A 22,260-nucleotide genomic window follows, 5' to 3' on the forward strand; every position below is an offset into this window, starting at 1 on the left:
ATAACTACCTCACTGCTCTTAAGACTTAAGTCTCCCGTCTATATGCAAGTCGCCATATTTTTAGCCCACATAATGGCATGCATGTCACATGATATCGGTCATGTGAGAGTGTACAAATGGAACGTTAGGGCCTTCCCCGTCATTCACTATTTTAACTCCCATCTTCCGTCACAGTGCTGTTGCTGTGGGCAGCAAACGATATGGGGACTACACTACAGAATGACTATTGATGAATTAAACTAAACAAATCAAAATCTGAGCACATTTTCACAAATAAGAATATAACGTTTCAGAAACCATAACTAGTCTAAATGTTTTGTTTGGTTACAGGCCGATTCGGACCATGGCTGAATCGGACCAGGCTTATTCGGTCCAAATTACGGGCTGATTCGGACCAGATTTCTATCTGATTTGGACCAGATTTTTGGCTGATTCGGATAACAATGAAATATATGCTTAAATATCATGGATATAATTTGCGCGTACATAACTTTACATAAAATAACACATGTCGTAATGGCTCATCGATTTCGAGGTCAATAAAAATATTTTCCAGTATAGCAACAAGTTGAAATATACTAGTACTAATATTAGTACCCTTACTCGTACCTCGTGGACAACAAATCAAGTTGAGGCTACGACATCGTAGCTAGAAATAAACTAGTTGAAACAATATATTTTTAAATGTTTAATTCCTGTAGAAACAGCCATGTAAAGTTTTGCAAACGTAACCGTTTTTCTGTTTTATTTGTTTGTCTTGTCTATGTTTTGTATTTGCCTTTGAAAAAGACTCATTAAGAGTTGAACGTGCTCATGCAAGTTAGATACTAGTTTTGCACTGTTCGTTGTCAATTTATTACATATATATAGAATCCATTCCCTATCGAAAAGTTGCAATTCGCCACCATTTGGTGTCAGCATGGGGTAGTCGCTTACTTGCCGGCCCAGCATACTTGAACGACCTTTCATCGAGATATACCTGCACGAAATCGATAAGAATATGACAGAATATGATTTATTTCTCAGAAATTGCGATCATAGCATTCGTTGTGAATTTGATCCAGCTGAAAGTACATCGTTGCTGAAATTTGACCTGGATCTGTCCATTTGCAATCCTAGTCATGTGACTATACAACTCTCGCAACCTAAATGTCAATGACATCAGAGGTCATACAGTCACGCGATATCAACAATGAACGATTTCTAGTGTTGCTGTAAGAAAACATATCAATTAATAAATGAAAGTCGCGTATTTTTTATATAGAAAAATGAAAAAACAAACTTCTGAAAGTATTTATTATAAAAACAACGACGGAAAATCTGTAAATGTTTCAGCAATTCGAAGAAAGCTAGATTAACTATGCAGAGAGCACATGCTCGGTACTTACTGAAAATGGTTTTCTCCACCCTGCTGCGATACCGACAGGTTTCTGGTCGTTGTTCTCATAATAAATATGTTGAGAATTACTTGTGCATTATATTTATTTACAAACATTAAGTGACTTCTTCTATATAATATGTCCAAATTCTATGTACAACAACTTTGGCAATTTGTTTATTGTCGATATCAGGCGACTATATGACCTCTGATGTCATTCACATCACAGGCACTCGATTCCGGGGTAAACTAATGTGTACGGTCACCAATTACGGTAGACTTGTATCTTGGTGTGCTCTGTCAGCACATTGTTTTCCCACGCCCTCTTCGTTAGTCGTGTCATGATGGTGTTTGCCTTTCCAAGCCTTCTGTCCAGCTCTACATCGAGCAAGATAGTGCTGCTGATGGTTGACCCCAGGTAAGTAAAATTGTTGACTGCTTCCAGGGTGACACCGTCGATTTTGATGGAAGGGGCAGTGGTGGCATCTTGCATCCTGACGTTTCTCTTGTTTCGACTGATTGTGAGCCCGAACTGCTTGAATGCATCAGCTAAACGATCTCTCAGTCTCTGGAGGACATCCTCGGTGTGGGTCACAAGAGCCACGTCATCCGCAAAGAGCATCTCCCTGATGAGCACCGACCTCACTTTGGTCTTCAAGCGCAGTCGTGCCAGGTTGAACAACCTCCCGCCGGACCTTGTATGCAGATATACGCCATCAGTGGACGAGTCGAGGTGTAGGAAAGGAGCAGGGAGAAGAAGATCCCGAAAAAAGTTCGGCGCTAGCACGCAGCCCTGTTTGACACCGCTGTTGATGGGAACGAGTCTGAGTAGGATCTATTGTACAGAACTGTTCCCTTCATATCGGCATGGAAATATATTATCATGCTGTGGAGTTTTGGGGGGCATCCGATCTTACTGAGAAGTTAAAATAGGCCCTTCCTGCTGACCAGGTCGAAGGCCTTAGTGAGGTCGATGAACATCATATAGAGTGGCTGACCTTGCTCTCTGCTCTTCTCTTGGAGTTGTCGGAGGGAGAAGATCATGTATGTTGTCGACCTGCCTGCTCTGAAGCCGCACTGAGATTTCGGGTACACACGGTCCGTCAGCAGCTGCACCCGTTGTGGATGATGCGCGTGCACACTTTGCCAACGATGTTCAGGAGCGAGATCCTTCTGTAATTGTTACAGTCACTGTGGTCGCGTTTGCTTTTGCAAAGGGTCACAATGGTGGTGTAGCGCATGTCTTTGAGGACTGCTCCTTCCTCCCAGTAGAGGCAGGGTAGTTCATGCAGCGGTTGAAGCAATGTCGGTTTCCCACGTTTGATAGCTTCAGGCGGGATGCTATCGTCACCTGGTGCTTTATCGTTTGGGAGGGAATCCATGGCTTTGCTGAGCTCCTCTAATGTGGGCACTTTGTCGAGTTTCACCATGGTGGGCAGTTTCTGTATGCTGCTAAGAGCCGTAACGGTGACTGACGTTTCTAGGGGGTATAGCTCTGAGTAGTTCTCCACCCATCTAGCCAACTGTTGCTCACGGTCTGTGATCTTCTCTCCGTCAGAGATTGGGGGGGGGGGGGAGCCATTTTATTGTAGGGCCTTGATCCTTCTTGATGCCACTGTACATACCTTTGATGTTTCTAGACTCGGCACTGCGCTGGATTCCTTCACTCAGTTGCTGCCAGTACTCGTTCCGCACTGTCTAGCGATGTGTTGGGTGATGCTTCGGGCACTTCTGAGGACAGCAAGCACCGTTCATTGGGGCATCTTTTGTAAGCTATAAAGGCTTTTTGTATGTCCTCGATTATTGGTTCCATCCTTGAAAGGTGTGCGTTGAACCAGTTCTGACTGGGCCCTTCCTTCTTGCTAAACGTGGACATGGCTGTGCTATAGATGGCACCCTTCATGGTATTCCACTTGGCTGTGGAATCGTGCTCTGGCAGGTCCTGGAGAGCCTGGTCCAGGGCGGACACATACACCTCCACCTTGGAGGGGACCGACATCTGCGCAGTGTTGATACGAGAGCGACCTTTTTGGTTTTGAGCGGTGTAGTGTGTGTGTGGCTGTAGGCATACCCTGCTGATCACGAAGGCGTGGTCGGAGTCGCAGTCTGCACTGTGGTACCTTCTGGTGGAGAGGACGCTGTTCAGGGTAGAGCGAATGGTGATGATCAAGTCGAGCTGGTGCCAGCGATGAGACCTGGGGTGTTTCCATGACACTTTGTGTTGTGGCTTACACTTGAAGAAGGTGTTTGTAACGCACAGGTCATGGTAGGTGCACAGCTTCAGCAGTCTCTGACCATTTTCGTTGGTCTTTCCAGTACCATGATGTCCGAGGCAGGCAGGCCATGACTCGTGGTCCACACCTACTAAGGCATTTAAGTCGCCGAAAAGGCAGTGGCTCATCTCTAGGACATCCTTTGATCTGTTCGTCCAGCTGCCCATAGAACTGATATTTTGTGTCTTTTGAAGACATGAGGGTGGTGGCAAAGACACTGAGGATGTTGACAGGACCTGCAGCAGTGGCAAGGCAGATGGACAAGAGACGTTTAGTGCTACTGAGGGAGGCTCAATTGAGGCAGGGAGGGTGTTTTTGATGGCGAAGACCACTCCGTGCTGGTGGGGCTCCTCAGGTTCTCGACCCTTCCAGAAGGTGTAGTTTTCCTCTCTGAGGGAGCTGCTGGAGACGAGCCTGGTTTCCGGAAGGGCAGCACTGCTGACATTTAGTCTGGTGAGCTCTATGTTGATGATGACCATCTTCTTGTTGTCGTCCACCTTCCTTAGGTCGTCAGAGATGCATGTGCACATGGTGCGTACGTTCCAGCTTGTGAATCGAAGAACTGGAGACTTCTTTGCTGGTTTCTTGTTTCTTTTGTCTGGTGCGGAATTTCTGTCTGCTTGTCATTCTGAGCAACACACTGAGCTCCAGGCACCCACTAAAGCATGCAGACGTTGGCGGGCCAACATTTTACTGACCTAGGGCTGCTCGCCTTAAGGCGGGCGGTAGTCGGCCAGTGTGACGCGATCATCCATCCCACCGTCAAAACTGACCTGTTGCGCCCTTTCCCTACGCCAATTGGGTGGGACTTATAACCGGTAGCTGCCAGCTTCTGTGTTGTTTCCTCACTCAGGAGTGAGGCCAAAGTGGCCTCTCCAGGGCGCAAGCCTGGGCGTGGAGTATGGAGATCCTGGGCTGCCTAGACATCCTTGCTGGTCGGGTCCAAAGGAATGCTGAGCATGACATTTGGCACCAGTTTGGATGCAGGAGCTGCTGGAAGGAAGTCGTAGTTAACACCCAGCCACCTTAGGGGCTCCACTCCAGATTTTCTGTCTGGGTTTACTCCCATGGTCTTTTCTTCTCCCAAAGAAATCCACAAGGCAGCGAAGCCATCGTCCAATGGCTGAGACTTGGTGGGTTTGGTGTGAGAGTTTCCTTCTCCTATATGAACTGCCTGACAGAGCTAATGAGTTCCATCTGCCCGAATATGGAGTCAGTTTTTCTTCTCTTAGACTGGCTGCCTGCCAAGGATAACGAGCCTAGTCTGCCCACCCAGTTATACCGCCGGACACTCGGTCGCACCACAAAGCAGGCTCTGTGAAAACAGGGGGCCACACAAGAAGGTGCTGCTTTGGACACAATAGTGTTGGAGAGGCCATATACAAGTAACCTCCTGCCCAGCAGAGCCAGACAGTGGTCCTGTGGCATTCACTACACCTGGAAAAGAGAGGCTATGAGAAGCTTCACTTTCCTTTGGCAAGTGGGACTTATAGCCCAAACCCCTCCCCCCTCCAGAGTTGATTAGAAACTAATAAATAAATCATTGGTTTTAATGGCAGTTGATTACCAGGGAATATTTGGTCACTCCACCACCTCAAAAATTTATAATGAAAAAGAAAGAACGTTTCCTACAGTATCTTTTAATTTCAGTTAGATGGTAAAAATTATGCCCTGGAAACATTTTACAATGCACAAGCTTCCAAGGGCTTTGCCTCCTGTGTCACCATTTAGGATTCCATCCCACAAACCCCTTGCCTACTCATGTCTTCGATCCCAATAATTTTGCTATTGTTGCTGACACCATCAATAATCTTTACGAATAATACATGAAGCAAGTTTCTTGACTACATGACAATTTCTGAGGAATGGGGATGAATAAGAAATACAATGTTGACACAAACACCAGCTTGTGTCCATCCTGAATATGTAGAATCCTGGCACCCAGATGATGAGTCACATGACCATGCTATGTAGTGACAGTAAGGTTAATAGCCATCTCTATAAGTCATGAAACTAACATACTTTTACTTAGTTAAATAGCCTAGATTGTGCTGACATGCCATTAAACCTACCTTCATACCTACTGAAATTGTAGTAGGTGTAGATATGACAAGCATATTGTTGATGGAAAATAGGGAATACAATCTATTCAGATTAACATAAAAGCAGGTATTTTATTGTCATGGTGGTGATGTAGATCACTAATCCATGAATGATCAATTCAACAATCTCATATTAATCCCAAAGACAGTATAAAAAAAAGATTAACATCAGTCGTAATAAGCAGACAATTATGGAAAATAATAATTACAGTAATGTCCATCACAATTCCAGTGCTACTGATGCTAGTGAAGAGAATATTTCCAATCTGGCTGCCATTCCCAACCTCAGCGTGAAGGAGAATCTGCCGAGTGTTAAGTGTGAACCTCATGACAGCTTTCATACATGCTGGATATATCCACGGTACTACTCATTTTAAAGCAGATGGGTATAATGGATGTGATTTTAATACCAATCTTAATGCCACATAATAGTAGGATGTATGAATCTGCAATAGATTTCACTCAATCACATGGCAAACAAAAACAGTTTGAAATAAATCAAATGAACAAAGCAAAATATTTCCAAGATTGTGATTCTGATTGTTTAGAATGAATACTAATTACCTTGGATTTTCAGATATTGTAACCTCCAATGCTAACTTTTTGTAGGATTCTGACAGTGTAGATTGACATCAGAACAATTCACCACTCATGTTTTTCCATTTGAGTGAGATAATACTTTCCACTAAATGCTAAATGCATAAAACCTGATGCAATCACAAGGCATTAGTAGGGTACTGTGACCCATTTTAGCTAACACCATCAATAATCTTTAAGATCAATGCACAAAGCAAGTTTCATGACTACACAACAATTTCAGAGAAATGGGACTTTAAAAAACAATGCTGACACCAACTCCAACACTAATAACAACATCCCCATGGGAAAGTATTATACTTTAAACATGCCAATATTTCACAAGCATTAGACAATAAAATGAAACAGTCCTGCATTGCAATGTTTTCGGTCAGTCACAAGGTGCAAGTACCAACCAAAAAATACAAGCAAAGTTTGCAACATTCGTTTTAATACTTTATTTGTATTGCTAAACATACAGCTAAATTACAACAAGAACACAATACTGACTTTGTACAAGAAATAAGAAATTTCTTGAACAAACTAATATAACAAAATTGTTTAAATATAATGCATTTAGATAAAGATAGGACAGAATGAACTTATTAAAAACTGCAAGAATTAAATAACTTTACATCTCTGACTTTCTTCTCATTTGCTCTTGCATAAAGTGGGCCTTGTATAATTTCCTGGGTATAATTGGTTCATCTAGATTATCACTAATGCTGTTGCTTATATTTAAGGTATGTTATTATTCCGAATTTGGTAAATATAAATCAAAAGGGAAAATATCAAGTAAAAAGACAATATATTTATACCATTGGTTCTTAACCCATGGGTCATGACCCAAAACTAGGTCTCCAGGCTGGTTTGAGTGAGTAACTAAAACAAACCATAATAATTTTGAATTTCCTACCCAAGTATTTTTCTTTTAAAGCATTTGATGGGTTGCAATGGGCACCAACCAAAAAGGTTAAAAACACAGATTTATACAAATCTTTCAATTTAAGCTAAGTAAATAACAGTGACATGCAGATATATGGCTGTCTTAGAAATCAGCTTGTCTTGTTTAATTAACTAAAAAGCTGTTACATGGGATGTATTTAAATTGTTACATTGTTAAAATAGTTAAATTATTTTTATAAATTATATGTAGATACATGCTTCTAGAATAAAATGCAGATATATGCTTGTTTTTAAAATGTAAAGACACAAAAGGGTAATGGAGGTAAATAATAAATTGTTACTGGAGCTTTAACAGTATTTACCTCAAAATGTGCCTATTAAAATTTAGTTTCTTAACACTGATGCCTCCACAAATTACAACCCCAACAACAAAAAACAATGCTCCTGGAAAGTAATCAGTGTTTCTGCTATACTTTGTAGGCAAGACCCCCTTCCCTTCCAGGCAAACAAATGTGTAGGCAATACAAAATATTTATTAGCATACTAAAAATACAGATAATGAAATGAGGCAGGTATTTAATAACAATTTTGATTATATGCAGCTTTATAATTCATTAATAAATGGAAATACAGAACAGAAAAGGAGAAATCAGACATAATCCAGCTTTGTGTGTCAAATTGAAAAAGAAACAGCCAAAGGTAAATACCTAAAAAATTTCTATCAAGCATGAATTTGGGATCAATCCGCATTTAACAAGTTTGCAACACTGATTTTGTAGGAGTTTACCAAAGAAGTTGATCTTGCTGGCTAAATTAGACCAAAATATCATCATCACCAATTAAAGAATATGAAACTGTGATGAGAAATATTTTCTGAAAAACAATTAAGTGAAACAAGGCACATGTGGCAAGTGTTTGTTAGAAAGGATAACATACTAAATTCAAATTTCCTGAGAAGAAACATACAGACAGACCAATTAAAGAAAATACTATTCAATGTAGGAATATGTATTCTTATCCTTTTCTAATGCTATATTTAATCTAGAACATGCTTCAACATAATGTGAAATATATTAATTAAACATCAACAGAAATAGTAATAGTAGGTTAAAGTTTTTTTCTCTTCAAAACTGCAATTTCATTAGCTTTTTTGCTTTGTGGCTAATTTGGATATAAACTTCCTATAATTATGTGTGACTGTCCTTAAAGTACATCTGTTCACTTGCTAAGCATCAAGCCTTTGAAACAATAAGACAAAAATTGTCAACTGTAGACTTTGTTTTAGTCAACACAGAGCTTTTATTTAAAAATAAAAAAAATATTTCATATGTTAATAAATATTGCAATTTATTTACATGTATACCTGTCCAGTTTTTCATACACTTCTTTCCTGAAGCACATGCACATTGTAGATTCATGCTGACGATGCAATACTTGTGACCAAAAAGGAAGTTCCAGATTACTACCATATGATACATATATATATATATATATATATATATATATATATATATATATATATATATATATATATATATATATAAATAAATAAACCCTACTATAACACGATGGTCAGGGTCCACAAAGTGACATCATGCTCTTTACTGTACCAGTCAATATCCAATCAAGTCAGTAGACTGAATACTATATTGCTTTTGTATCCTCTTAGCAAAGCACTGAGAGGGTTGTGTGCAAAACTACTGATTGCATTGATGTAGTTGTCAACATGATGCATTAATTTAAATGAAATATCTGAAACACTTATTACATATTTAATATAGAGGTGGGGAAGAAAAAAAAAACATTGGTATGTGCATATAAGCATAAGACAATTGGCAACTTAAGTGTACGTGTAATAATCCATAATATTATTCCATCGAAAACATGCACAAAGAAGCATAATTTACAGATCCATTTAAAATCAATTCATTTCATGCCAATACACGGAAACCAAGTTATGAAACTCTAATTAATTTCCACAAATATTTACATTTGTTGGACATGTCTGAAGTGTCTCATTTCTGACTGACAATAAAATGCATAAATCAGACATTGGGAGTTTCTAAGACATTTGTATTGTGCTTGAAAAATACAGTAACTGAAATTCATATGGGAGCTAGGTCAAGGGTATTGATCTCATAAGGTATTCAAGAGAATTTAACAGGTGTCTAAACTGCCTGAATCTAGTCTGGGAGTAAACCATTTGATTTCATGAGGAAAGAGTTCCATAAAACAGCTGAGTCATTCTCTTTAAGTCAGGAAACATAATAAATTAAACCCAGTATTCACTGAAATGTTTACAAAAGTTAAGTGTAGAATGATTGATTATACTTATGTAGTAATTCCATCCACCCCTACAACTTAAATGGTTGTTTCCATGTGTGATCTTAACCTCCAAATTTTTCACCACTTGATCCATTTCTCTGCTAATATGACAAATCTGATAACGTACATGTATGGAGATAAAAGACAGAACCCCTTATGCAACTCTTCACAATTTACCTCTAAAATGAAAACCAATTCATCATGACCTTGACCTTTGATGCCTAGCTCCTTTATCTCCAAGAATATGAAATGGTGAATCTGGTTGGAAGTCCAATGCCCATCTAAAGACAAACCCCCAAAATATAATAAAACTACAACTACCAGTAACAATATTTATACCCTAAAATTATGAACAAATTTTCTGGATTTTTTTGGCAATTAACAATTTTTCAGTAGTTTTTGATAAGTCCATATTTTAAGGGTTAACAGAATTTTCATAAGACTTATGGCAAAATCTTAAGACTTATGGCAAAATCTTAAGAGTTGGCAGGTCTGCAGTCACATAAAGGATACATGCTCATAATGGATACAGTCACATAAAGGACACATGGTAATAATGTATACAATCACATAAAGGACACATGCTCATAATGGATACAATCACATAAAGGACACATGCTCATAATGGACAGTCACATAAAAAAGCATCCCCATAATGAATAGTCATATAAAGGATACATGTTCATAATGGGCACAGTCACATGAAGGACACATGCTCATAATGGATACAATCACATGAAGGACACATGCTCATAATGGATACAGTCACATGAAGGACACATGTTCATAATGGATAGTCACATGAAGGACACATGCTCATAATGAATACAGTCACATTAAGGATACATGTTCATAATGGATACAGTCGCATGAAGGACACATGTTCATAATGAATACAGTCACATAAAGGATACATGCTCATAATGGATACAATCACATAAAGGACACATGCTCATAATGGATACAATCACATAAAGGACACGTGCTCATAATGGACAGTCACATAAAAAAACATCCCCATAATGAATATTCATATAAAGGATACATGTTCATAATGGGCACAGTCAGATGAAGGACACATGCTCATAATGGATAACATGAAATAAGAAGGACACATGCTCATAATGGATACAGTCACATAAAGGACACATGCTCATAATGAATACAGTCACATGAATGACACATGCTCATAATGGATACAGTCACATAAAGGACACATGCTCATAATGGATACAGTCACATAAAGGACACATGCTCATAATGAATACAGTCACATAAAGGACACATGCTCATAATGGATAGTCACATAAAGGACACATGCTCATAATGAATACAGTCACATGAAGGACACATGCTCATAATGGATACAGTCACATGAAGGACACATGCTCATAATGGATACAGTCACATAAAGGACACATGCTCATAATGGACACAGTCACACTAAGGACACATGCTCATAATGGATATAGTCACATAAAGGACACATGCTCATAATGGATACAGTCACATAAAGGACACATGCTCATAATGAATACAGCCACATAAAGGACACATGCTCATAATGGATACAGTCACATGAAGGACACATGCTCATAATGAATACAGTCACATAAAGGACACATGCTCATAATGAATACAGTCACATAAAGGACACATGCTCATAATGGATACAGTCACATGAAGGACACATGTTCATAATGAATACAGTCACACTAAGGACACATGCTCATAATGGATACAGTCACATAAAGGACACATGCTCATAATGGACACAGTCACACTAAGGACACATGCTCATAATGGATACAGTCACACTAAGGACACATGCTCATAATGGATACAGTCACATAAAGGACACATGTTCATAATGGATAGTCGCATAAAGGACACATGCTCATAATGAATACAATCACATAAAGGATACATGCTCATAATAGATACAGTCTCATGAAGGACACATGTTCATAATGGATAGTCACATGAAGGACACATACTCATAATGGATACAATCACATGAAGGACACATGCTCATAATGGATACAGTCACATGAAGGACACATGTTCATAATGGATAGTCACATGAAGGACACATGTTCATAATGGATAGTCATATGAAGGACACATACTCATAATGGATACAATCACATAAAGGACACATGCTCATAATGGATACAGCTACATAAAGAACACATGCTCATGAATGATTGTCACATGAAGGACACATGCTCATAATGGATACACCTATATAAAGAACACATGCTCATGAATGATTGTCACATAAAGGACACATGCTCATAATGGATACAATCACACAAAGGACACATGCTCATAATGGATACAGTCACATAAAGGACACATGCTCATAATGGATAGTCACAAAAAAGGACAATTGCTCATAAAGGACACATGCCTATAAAAAATATTCACATAAAGGGAACATTTTCATCAAGGATATAGTCACATAAAAGATGCATGCTCATGAAGGATACATTCATAAAGGACATTTACTAATAATGGATACAATAACATAAAGGATACATTCATATAGATGACATGCTCAGAGAGGATACACTCACAAAAACCTCTAATGTTCATTTTACATCTATATAGAGGATGTCTGAATATAAATGTCCATTTCCTGTAGCATCTTTCATAGACAGGTTTCACTGTAGTGGTAAACTTCATAATTTATCAGGATATCGATGTTCGACCAGCATAAATCGTAATGACATCTTGGCTTTGTAACAGCTAACTTGGATAGAAAAGATTAAAAAATTGTCATAAAATTTATCCTTGGCTGCATATCATAAGGTAGTCACAGTGAGACAATACCATTTGAATCATTCAGAACTAACAAGCCATTTCAACCGTTTCCAAAAAATGCCTTTTTAACATTTCCTAAAATCCTATTGTACTGCAAGACTGATCTATATATTTTTCACAAAATAACACAATGTTTTGTCATTTATTAAAAGTAAATTGATTAGTGCTTAAAAGCACGTCAGTGGCTATGTCCAAAACAGTACGTTTCAGAGGATGCAAATTCACAATTTTGTGGAAACAGCAGTACAATAAAGGAAAAAATTCTGTACTTTCTTTACATTCATTCAGCAAAATATCTGCATATCACTGAAATATGAAAATCATAACTACACTTTACGTATATAACTGGCACATGAATGTTATTCAGGAAATGGTATCTACCATGAATATTTTCCTTGTTTTTTGGGGGGGACAGCCCAGATAAGTATCTTTTGTATCCATCTTTTTACAAACAAATGTCGACAGATATTTGTCTCATGCTTTTCACCTCTTTTCCAATCACTTATTTCTTCAATATGCAGCTTATAAAGTCAATTGGCATTGGGAAGATGATGGTGGAATTTTTTTCGGCTGCAATACTGTTTAGAGTCTGGAGGTATCGGAGCTGGAGTGCTGAAGGTGACTGAGACATGATGTCAGCGGCTTCTTTCAGGGCTTGTGACGCCTTCATCTCTCCATCAGCAGCAATAACCTAAACCATAATGACACTCATGTATTATATTTTGTAAACTAATAACAATGCAAACTTTCGTTTGTAAAATTAATGCTCAGTAATCTCAGCATTATTTTTATACTATAATGAAAGATATATTTAGAAACTCATTCATTCATTTAGGTGCATATGTCTGCCCCTTACTTTTTTATTACAATAAAAAAATCATTATTAATTGTCACTACAATTTTATGTAGTATCTACTCCATAACAATTACAAGTATTTTTGGGGTCAAAATTTATGAACAGCATGCCCCTGACCAAATGACAGTCTCTGAACTGAGATTGCTTAATACACTGGCAAATCAGGGTGTCTGCTGCTTGATTACTTATATTTCAATAAAACATATGCATGTTATTCATTGACAAATATTAGGGCTGTCACATTTACAAACAATTGTTCCTCAAAGGGACTGAGATTGTGCTAATGGTTGGACAGACAATGGTAGTTTAGTAGGAGCAGCAATAACAAACTTGTGCTAATGGTTGGACAGACAATGGTAGTTTAGTAGGAACAGCAATAACAAACTTGTGCTAATGGTTGGACAGACAATGGTAGTTTAGGAGGAGCAGCAATAACAAACTTGTGCTAATGGATGGATAGACAATGAATTGACCATCCCATAAGCTCTTCTGGTGAAACACCAGTACGTCTAAACATTTTAAATCATTACACATCTTTTTAGAAATGAAATTATTGCATTTGCACATTATCTTACAATTTTGTAGCAGCGATATTGATGAAATTTATCTGTTGCTAAGTATACAAATATCTTTATTTAAAACAGAAAGAGCTCAAAATATTTTTCACATTTAAACAAGTTTCTTTTACAGACACCAGTAACATACTGATCCATCTGACATTTCGGTGCAATAACAGGTAACTAAAGCAGCTTATCAATGCAATTATTTCAGTCTCAAGACTGATTCTGTTTTAAAACGAACATTGGAGATTCCCTGTATGATGTCACAACTAAGCGTTAGCAGAACCACCATGGCAATGAAGGAAGATGATCTATCCATCAGCTTAAGCCACTGAATCGGCAGTGCTAACTGTATACCCCATATTGATGTTGAGTATATAATTTAGGTCATTAAGACTGTCAATTTCCTTATATATAAATATATAAGCAATTTGATATATCATCATTATACTATTGGTATATCAAATTGTGATCTGCCCATGTGCAATAATATTCATATATAAACATTGGAACTGCATGCTGTTACTTCTAGGCCAATAGATTAATGATGCATTTCAACTCATTAATCATTAGTGAGTATGAAAAGAATGATAAAAAGCATAAATTATCCTCGTTTTCTAAATGAATTTAACATGATACACAATTTGATTGCAATCCTTTCTGCTTTCCATTTAAAGGGTAAATATTAACATGCGATATAAACAAAATATATGTGTAGTATGTATGCTGCATCAATGATATGCCACTCAACAAGCCTTGTTTCATTGGAATGAAAAATTTATAAATCTCAAAGTATATGTGTGTGTGTGATTAGGATTTTTAATGTAGCTTTAACAATTTTTCAGTCATATCGCTACAATGTCTGCAGTGTGGCAGTTTCCAGTGATGTCTAGCACTGGGGCATCATGCCGCAGACATGGAGCATGATGTCCCACCCAGTCACATTATCCTGACACCAGGCTGACCAGTCCTAACACTAACCTCTTAATGCTGAGCGCCTAGCAAGGCAGCTGTTAGCACCATTATTGTTAGTCTTTGGTATGACTCGGCCGTGGCTCGAACCCACGACCTCCCGCTTCCAAGGCAAATGCTCTAATCACTAGGCCACCAAAGCGGTCAAAGTACATAATAGATAAATTTGACTGCCATGAAAATTTTATCTTGACAATTATCAGCTTCTCATCGTCATCATCATCATCAGTGTAAATGTATTATGCAGAATAAAGAGAAGGCTCCCAAAATTATATATACATGTATTTTTCTCACACATAAAAAAGTTCCTTCTTAAAAGTACAAACAAAAACAACGTAAAAAGTTTATTATCATTTTGGGGAAGAGATCGTGCATGAATAAGACAAGACAATTGTGGCGTGGCTCCTTAAATTTTATATGTATTTTTCTCAGACACAAAAAAAGTTTTTTCTTCTTGAAAGTACAAAAATAAACTGTAAAAAGTTTATTCTAGGATCACATAGGGCTTCACCAATGCCACAAACTGCTTTTTTGTTTCCTTTTTTGCAGCAAAATATACTAGCTGGTGAATTTTTTTATTGGCAACATCACTGGCTGTTTAAACTTGTATATACAACCATTCGTTTGGAGTTAAGAAATTCAGAGGCCCCATGTAAGGAAGCCACAAACTTGATATAAAATGCAATGAAATTTATCTATTGTTACATAAACAAATTCTTTGTCCATACTGACAAACCATCTTAACAGTGCACTGTTATACTCTACCATAATCTGCTTATGTTGACATCGAGCATGTGTACTGTATGTTGTGAGATATCTGTTGACCCTTTGTTAAATTGCATGAGTGGAAGGCAGCATCACTCCACTACCATAAATGTATAAAAAAAAAAAAAAAAAAAATCAAAAAAAAATTCTTACTTGTTGGTCTATTGAATAGGCAGGGAGAAGCTGTAACTACAATCGATCAAACGATGGCCAATTTCTTATTTAAAAATGTACCCAGGTAAAATAGTTTGCTGAAATTTCAAAGAAAACATTACCTTTGAAGCAAAGACTGTTATGAAAATGTACTAAGCAAATGAAAAAAAAAATCAGTCTCAATCATGCAATATAACTATTTGATGTTGCTGCCATAATAATGGGCATTTGTTTGGTTCTCCAACGCTGGCCTTTAGTGGTGACTTCAATAACGAACAAAGCACTTTTCTTCAAAAATGTCAGTACCGAACTTAAATAAAAGCAATGGAATCTGATGGATTTTTGCATTTCCAACGTGACTGAAACACGTTTACTGTGCCATGAAAGTTTAATTTTTGCAGTGAAAAAGTTTGTGCTTACGAACACTCAGTAACCAACGTTGTCTTAAAACGCAAACTAACTATTACCGACATAGGATGTACTGAAAAGTAAATGTGCTTCATCATTTGTTACGTGATTGTGCTATGTTTATCCACTGAATTCAGACCTATATGACCTGTGACAAAATTATTTAATATTTTAAATTTGTGTGTGTGTATTTTTTTCATGGAATACTTGTATTGTGGATTCAATGTATGTGATGAGATTCACGGGTGAGTACATGGTGTTGAATCTATTCATGCTACACATAAGAAATGTATATATCAAAATAGGTCAATAAATCAGCCCTTCACCCGTGATGATATTGATTTTTGGGTGAGGGGCTGGTATCACCTATTCTTTAAAAGCTGCAGTTATCTATATTCAAATCTGGCTGCACACACTGATGTGTATTTTATACACTTACCGATATTTCTCGTGGCTGTGCAGCTACCATCAGCTGAAGGTTTTTTTTTGTGACATGTAGATTATATTTTTTGAGCAAATCATGTTTGGTGACTTGTAAATCCACATGGAATAGCAAAACCATCTGTCCTGTGGCCATTCTGAATTTTGCACTTAAGATATGGTTGTTACCAATTACCAGTATGTGTCTTAAGTGTACGTGGGTTTGTTCCAGAATGATTTGCATGCAGCAAAATTGCATATTTTAATGACCAGATGACATCAGACCCACAATATCATCCATCAGTATTGTCACAGATTTACAGGGTTGATTTATCAGACTAATATAAACAGTATACATGTATATGTATGAATGCATGGTTCTCTAAATAAAGTAAAATATTACATATGCCTTCTCTGTTTTCATTACAGGTGTATTTTCCATTTAATATGCATCGTTTTAAGACGGTCACTGTGCCAATGAAGCACGTATTTTACCCCCCCACCCAGCAATTATTTTGGGGTACATGCATCATTTTCTTCAGCTGACTGACCTGGTTGCTTATAACACGGTTTGCTCTATAACATGGTCAGATTCTATGGCTCCTAACTACTGTGTTATAGTGGGGTCACACTGTATAAATATATATATATATGTGTGTGTGTGTATATATATATATATATATATATATATATATATATATATATATATATATATATATATATATATATATATATATATAAAAATTCTGGTAAACAAGTGTATTCAATCAAATGTGGAGTAAGCTTATGGTCTTTCTGCCAACCAGAGGAGGGACCCCCCCCCACCATGTGATCATGCCCTATGACATCACAGCAATATTTGCTATACTTAACTGATTGACTCTCTAGATATTTAAATTTACTGATAAAAACAAGAAGATACAGCTTCTCTGTTGACATACCACACTTCTACCATTTTCTAACTCTCCAAAATATTTCCAAATCTTCAGATTGTTTCTTATTATCAGCCATTTTTATTTTACCAGAATTCCAAGTTTTGTTTTTTCTTCACATCTTATGAACTGGACCCAGTTCTTCTTCTGTTCCAGTTAGTGCTGCCACTTCTTCCACCATGTCCTTTGTAGGCTTTTTCATATCCTCTGCACATTCGGCTATTTCCTTTGCAGGTTTAATCAGCGGCACAAATGCTTTTTCAAAACCAGCTGTAAGGTCTTAGTTTATCACAACTGTAACATATCTTTGACTTTTTTGAGGCTTTCAATAATATCGTGTATCAATTCAAGGTGTTGTTAAGCAGCTTTAGGGCATCACTTCCCATACTGTTCTATGGTATCACTGGCTGATATTTTATACGATTTTGTTTTTTTAAATGGTGTGCTTGACAGATTTGTGGTAGATGCTTGTGTCCAACCCACACAATATTTTCAACTTCAAGTTCTGGTCAAATCAGTGGTGAGAAATATTTACGGGTCTGAAGTGACCCACACAATCATGTCACAAAATTCATCCCAGATGTGGTCAGTTGCACACAAAGTCTAATCAATGTTTCCAACACCATGTGCATCAGTGCCACATCATCAACATGTTACTGTTGTCATTGATTACTTTAGGCACATATTGTTGAACCAAATAAATCAAATCGGTTTTTTTGTGCTATCCTCATGAGAATATTTGTGCAGAACTGACTTGGTTTTCAAGCATCAAATCATTGTACTTAGCAAGATTGTTTTTGTTTGCATCCAAATCTTCATTGGTTGTGGCTTCATCTATAGTCAAAAAGATATCAACACTGATGTTAACATCACTTCTCAATGATCTTTTATCACTCAGTGCTTTTTGAAAGTCTTTTAGAACATCGAAACACAGTTGATCATCAGCCAACAGCACAATTACGTACAACCTATCCCATGTTACCATTGTAAAACCCTATTTAACATTTGAGCTTTCTTGAATTGAGTTTGGAAACACAGTTCCATCACCATGCTTGGACAGTTTAGGTATTGCTTGTGCAAAGAAGTCAATGACAGAAAAATCCTTTTATTGAAAGCATCTGTGAATTTTCATTTTTGTCATAGAATGAATAATAAAGTATCATAATGTGATCGTGTATCCATATTGTGAATAATGTCATGCCAAAACATGTACAGCAAATTAAACTTGAGTTCAGACACATAATGGTAGAGCTGCAATCACTGGAACTTGTTATGTTCAACGTGAAAAGCAAAAACGTTTATGTCAATTATAACTAAGTCACCGGCAGTGATATCACAGCTGCACTGACAAAGTTACTGGAGAGACCATGGAGAAAATACCCTGGTGAACACTGGATACAACTACCATGGTCCTGGATATAAAATTTGACTCTAACAACCAACCAAAGCCTGCAAAGCACATATAAACTGCAATGATGCTGCATGTTACCGACATGACCTTGCATACCAAGAATAAAAAAATAACTATGCACGTCAATGAGCTAATACATGGATCTCATCCATGACTTAGAAGATATTGATCCAACACTGGGAGAACAAATCTCAAGATTGATCGATAGATGGTATGAAAGCAAAGGTTGCACTTGGAGGCTCAGCTCACTCATTAAAAGTAAATAAATATCAATACAAACAATGGACACCAAATGCCGGACATTATCCAAAATATACTACAGTCCATGTGGGTATTGGAAAGGTGAAGCTACTATGGAAAAGTTAACAAGCGCTGCAAAGGTCACTCATGGGATTGCGCAAACTTGGTTGGCCAAACAAGTGCTGAGGCAAATTTACTTACCAGTATGATTTCATGTGGTTGGTTTGATATCCAAACATCTAATGAGGTCCATCAGGGTGATTAGCTGTTTCTTCCACATGATAGTGTCCATGATAGACAGAGTCAATTTCATATATATGAGTTGAACATTGTCGACACTGCCAGCAGATACAAAAAAAAAAATTTACATCAAAAGATTCTGCAACGGTTGCAGATGCACTCAGATGAATCAGGGACAGCACTGGCATTAATAAAGTTGTCGGCCCAAAAATCAACAACCTCAAAATTTTGTTGCCAATTTTTTTTTAAATGTCGCCAATTTCATAATACGCAACTACTTGCTTATCTCAATATCCCTGTTACCAAGGTAATATTGTAGGCTTAAGTGGATGTAGAGGTAAAAGGGGTGGGGCTACAAAAATCAAATTTCACAAACAAATGAAATTTATAAGAGGTGACCTGACATCAGTGAATAGGATTTACTGTCAGAGAAAATAAACAATTGAAATTTTGATTAATTGAAGACAAAACTAACTGAAATACACATGTGTATTGACAACTTACAATTGTGTAGAAGAATCCATAATGCATAAAGAACTATACATGTATATGAAAAATCCATAAATTCAAGTATAGATCCCCTGTTAGAAAATTTATATATCATTCACTTCACATGAGAAAGCACAAACAACCTGTATATAAAATTAAAAAAAAAAAAATATTCGTCATTGTTTCATCTAGCTCAATGTCAAGAAACACTTGTTACTAAACAATTCAATGAGATATTCATGGTTACAAATAGCATGTGGATTTATAGTTGTTTACATGTCCCATGTACATGGCCTAGATTTTGGTCAGATGGAGACAGCTAACATATTGCCAAGGCTACCAAGGGGATGAGGCTGTTAATAGGGGAAAAAAAATGTGAAAAAAAATATATATGGTTTCCAAAGATTCTAAATTTAATTTGTGTTTTATGCCACCTGTGGTAGCGATCTTAAACCTAAATATTTTTCCTGCAAAGTGGAAACTTTCATGGCACAACAAATGTTCAAATCACTTTGGAAAATGCAACAGTTGATCAGCTTCAATTGCTTTTATTTAAGTTTGGTGCTGACGTCCTTTGACAAAAGGTGTTTTGTTTTTATTGAAGATTGTAGTCAGCTTGCTTGCAGGATGAAGGGTGCATGTGTTATTGAAGTCACCGCTAAATGCAAACTGTCGAGGACCAAACAAATGCCGTTTTTGTTATTGCGGCAATAACATCAAATAATTGTAGTAGAGCACTGATTGAGACCGATTTTGTTTTCTTTCATTTGCTTAGTATTTATACAGAACAATCAGTGCTTCAAAGGTAATCAGTTTTCTTTGAAGTTTCAGCAAAACTATTTTTTGGGTACATAAAAAAAAAGAAAAATAAAGTCAACTGATTGATTGCAGCCATTCCTGTTCCTGTTGTTGGAGGTTAATCCATTATAGCTAATCTGGTATTGTTGCCAATAAGTTAAAAAAATCACAATTTGCAACGCTGGCTAAACCCAGTGCCATCGCTGATGCATTTATGCAAGTGGACCACTCACAAGGCCATAACTGTTACAAGTGGACCCTGGTAAAGAATTTCTCAAATCTGTTGTTACGCTGCTGACCAAACACTTTATAAGTACGTGTCCATCATGTCAATGTACTATGTGACCAAGCTATTGTGGAATAATTTAATCATACTTTTGCAGAATGGTTATTCGGTCATCAGTACATACAGGAATTACTAATGAGGCCAGAGGTCTCAGGAATGGGGTAAAACGTCTTCCACTAGTCATAGCAGTATTGAAAAATAAGTCACACATGCATGGCATTATCACAAAATTTCTCAAACACGTCAGCGGATAACATCATTGCACAGATATGGATCATGATAATCACCAAGGTTTTTTTATTTGAATGCTGACCAAACTTTCTTTGCATGCTCATAATCTTTTTCTAAATCACCTTCATAAGACAGAGAGGAATAAAATGCTTTGATCGGTGGCAACTGAGTTTCAGCAAATTTGTTCCAGTCACTCTTGTACTCATATGGATGCACACCTTTATTCATTAACAAACAAATATTTGAGACACTAGCACCCTGTGGACAGTATCAATGAGTGATTACCAAGTTCTCCAAGGTTAGATTGCTCACTAATGTGTCCAAGGATGATTATAAGCTGTAATGAATTGATGAACTGCAGTTAACCCAGCCTAAATGTCTTGTAGTTTTCCATGATCACACTTATTGTCGAGTCTGATGCCACTGCCACTGCTTGCATCATTAAGTCACCATTGTACCAATGCAGATTATGAGGCATCACAGGGATTTTTGATTTGTTTGGGTAAATTCTCAACTGCAAATTGCATTCATTTTGCATGCACCAGTTCACAGATCCAGCAATGAATGGCTTCAGAGTTCACAAATGTTATCAACTGTCATAGCCATGAATGCTGGTAAACAGACCTGCTGCTGAATCCATTTTGCTGTAACTCTGATTGATTTAAGAAACATCTCAATTACTGTGTTCAGAGTGCTAGCACTCTGAGCACAGCAAGGACTGTTTGCTCTGTTTGCCCATCACACCAAACTACTACATAACAGAACCTGCATGGGATTTGTTTAGAGACTTTTACTGTTTGATCAATATTGGAAGCAGAGCTTTCTATTGAAACATTCAAAATCTGCACAGATGACATAAGGGACTTTCATCTTTCGTTGCACTGTACTAAATTTGACAATATTTTCCCCAGGTTCTGCCATTATAACTTGCTGCAGTTTTCACTAATACCACCACAGTAAAAGTCCTGGCTGGTGAGCAGTTGCTGGTCTTAAAACTATGCATGCAACATCTTCATGGATATTTCTTACGCGTGTGCTTGCTGTGTCAGTTAAACAACCAAGGAAGATTCATACACATTTAGTATGATTATAACAGCTGTGTTTCTCAGCAAC

The 22,260-nt window shown here is 37.3% G+C and overlaps 2 protein-coding genes across 5 annotated transcripts in view; both read right to left on the reverse strand.

Moving 5' to 3' along the window:
* LOC149778468 (uncharacterized) overlaps window positions 1-126 on the reverse strand; it is a 51,892-nt gene extending 51,766 nt beyond the window's left edge. For all 4 annotated transcript variants that reach the window (XM_089939326.1, XM_089939328.1, XM_089939322.1 and 1 more), the window contains exon 1: window positions 9-126. The gene's annotated coding sequence lies outside the window, so the exon portion shown is untranslated. The remainder of the gene's footprint in view (window positions 1-8) is intronic.
* A 6,665-nt stretch (window positions 127-6,791) lies between these two features.
* LOC149778469 (mechanosensory protein 2-like) overlaps window positions 6,792-22,260 on the reverse strand; it is an 84,949-nt gene continuing 69,480 nt past the window's right edge. Inside the window, exon 7 of the mRNA XM_089939331.1 lies at window positions 6,792-13,077. Coding sequence (XP_089795457.1) covers window positions 12,889-13,077 — 189 coding nt within the window. The 3' untranslated portion in view covers window positions 6,792-12,888. The remainder of the gene's footprint in view (window positions 13,078-22,260) is intronic.

This window comes from Sinohyriopsis cumingii, chromosome 17 (genome assembly GCF_028554795.1).
Source record: "Sinohyriopsis cumingii isolate HCF-2022 chromosome 17, ASM2855479v2, whole genome shotgun sequence".
Classification (NCBI taxonomy): Eukaryota; Metazoa; Mollusca; class Bivalvia; order Unionida; family Unionidae; genus Sinohyriopsis; species Sinohyriopsis cumingii.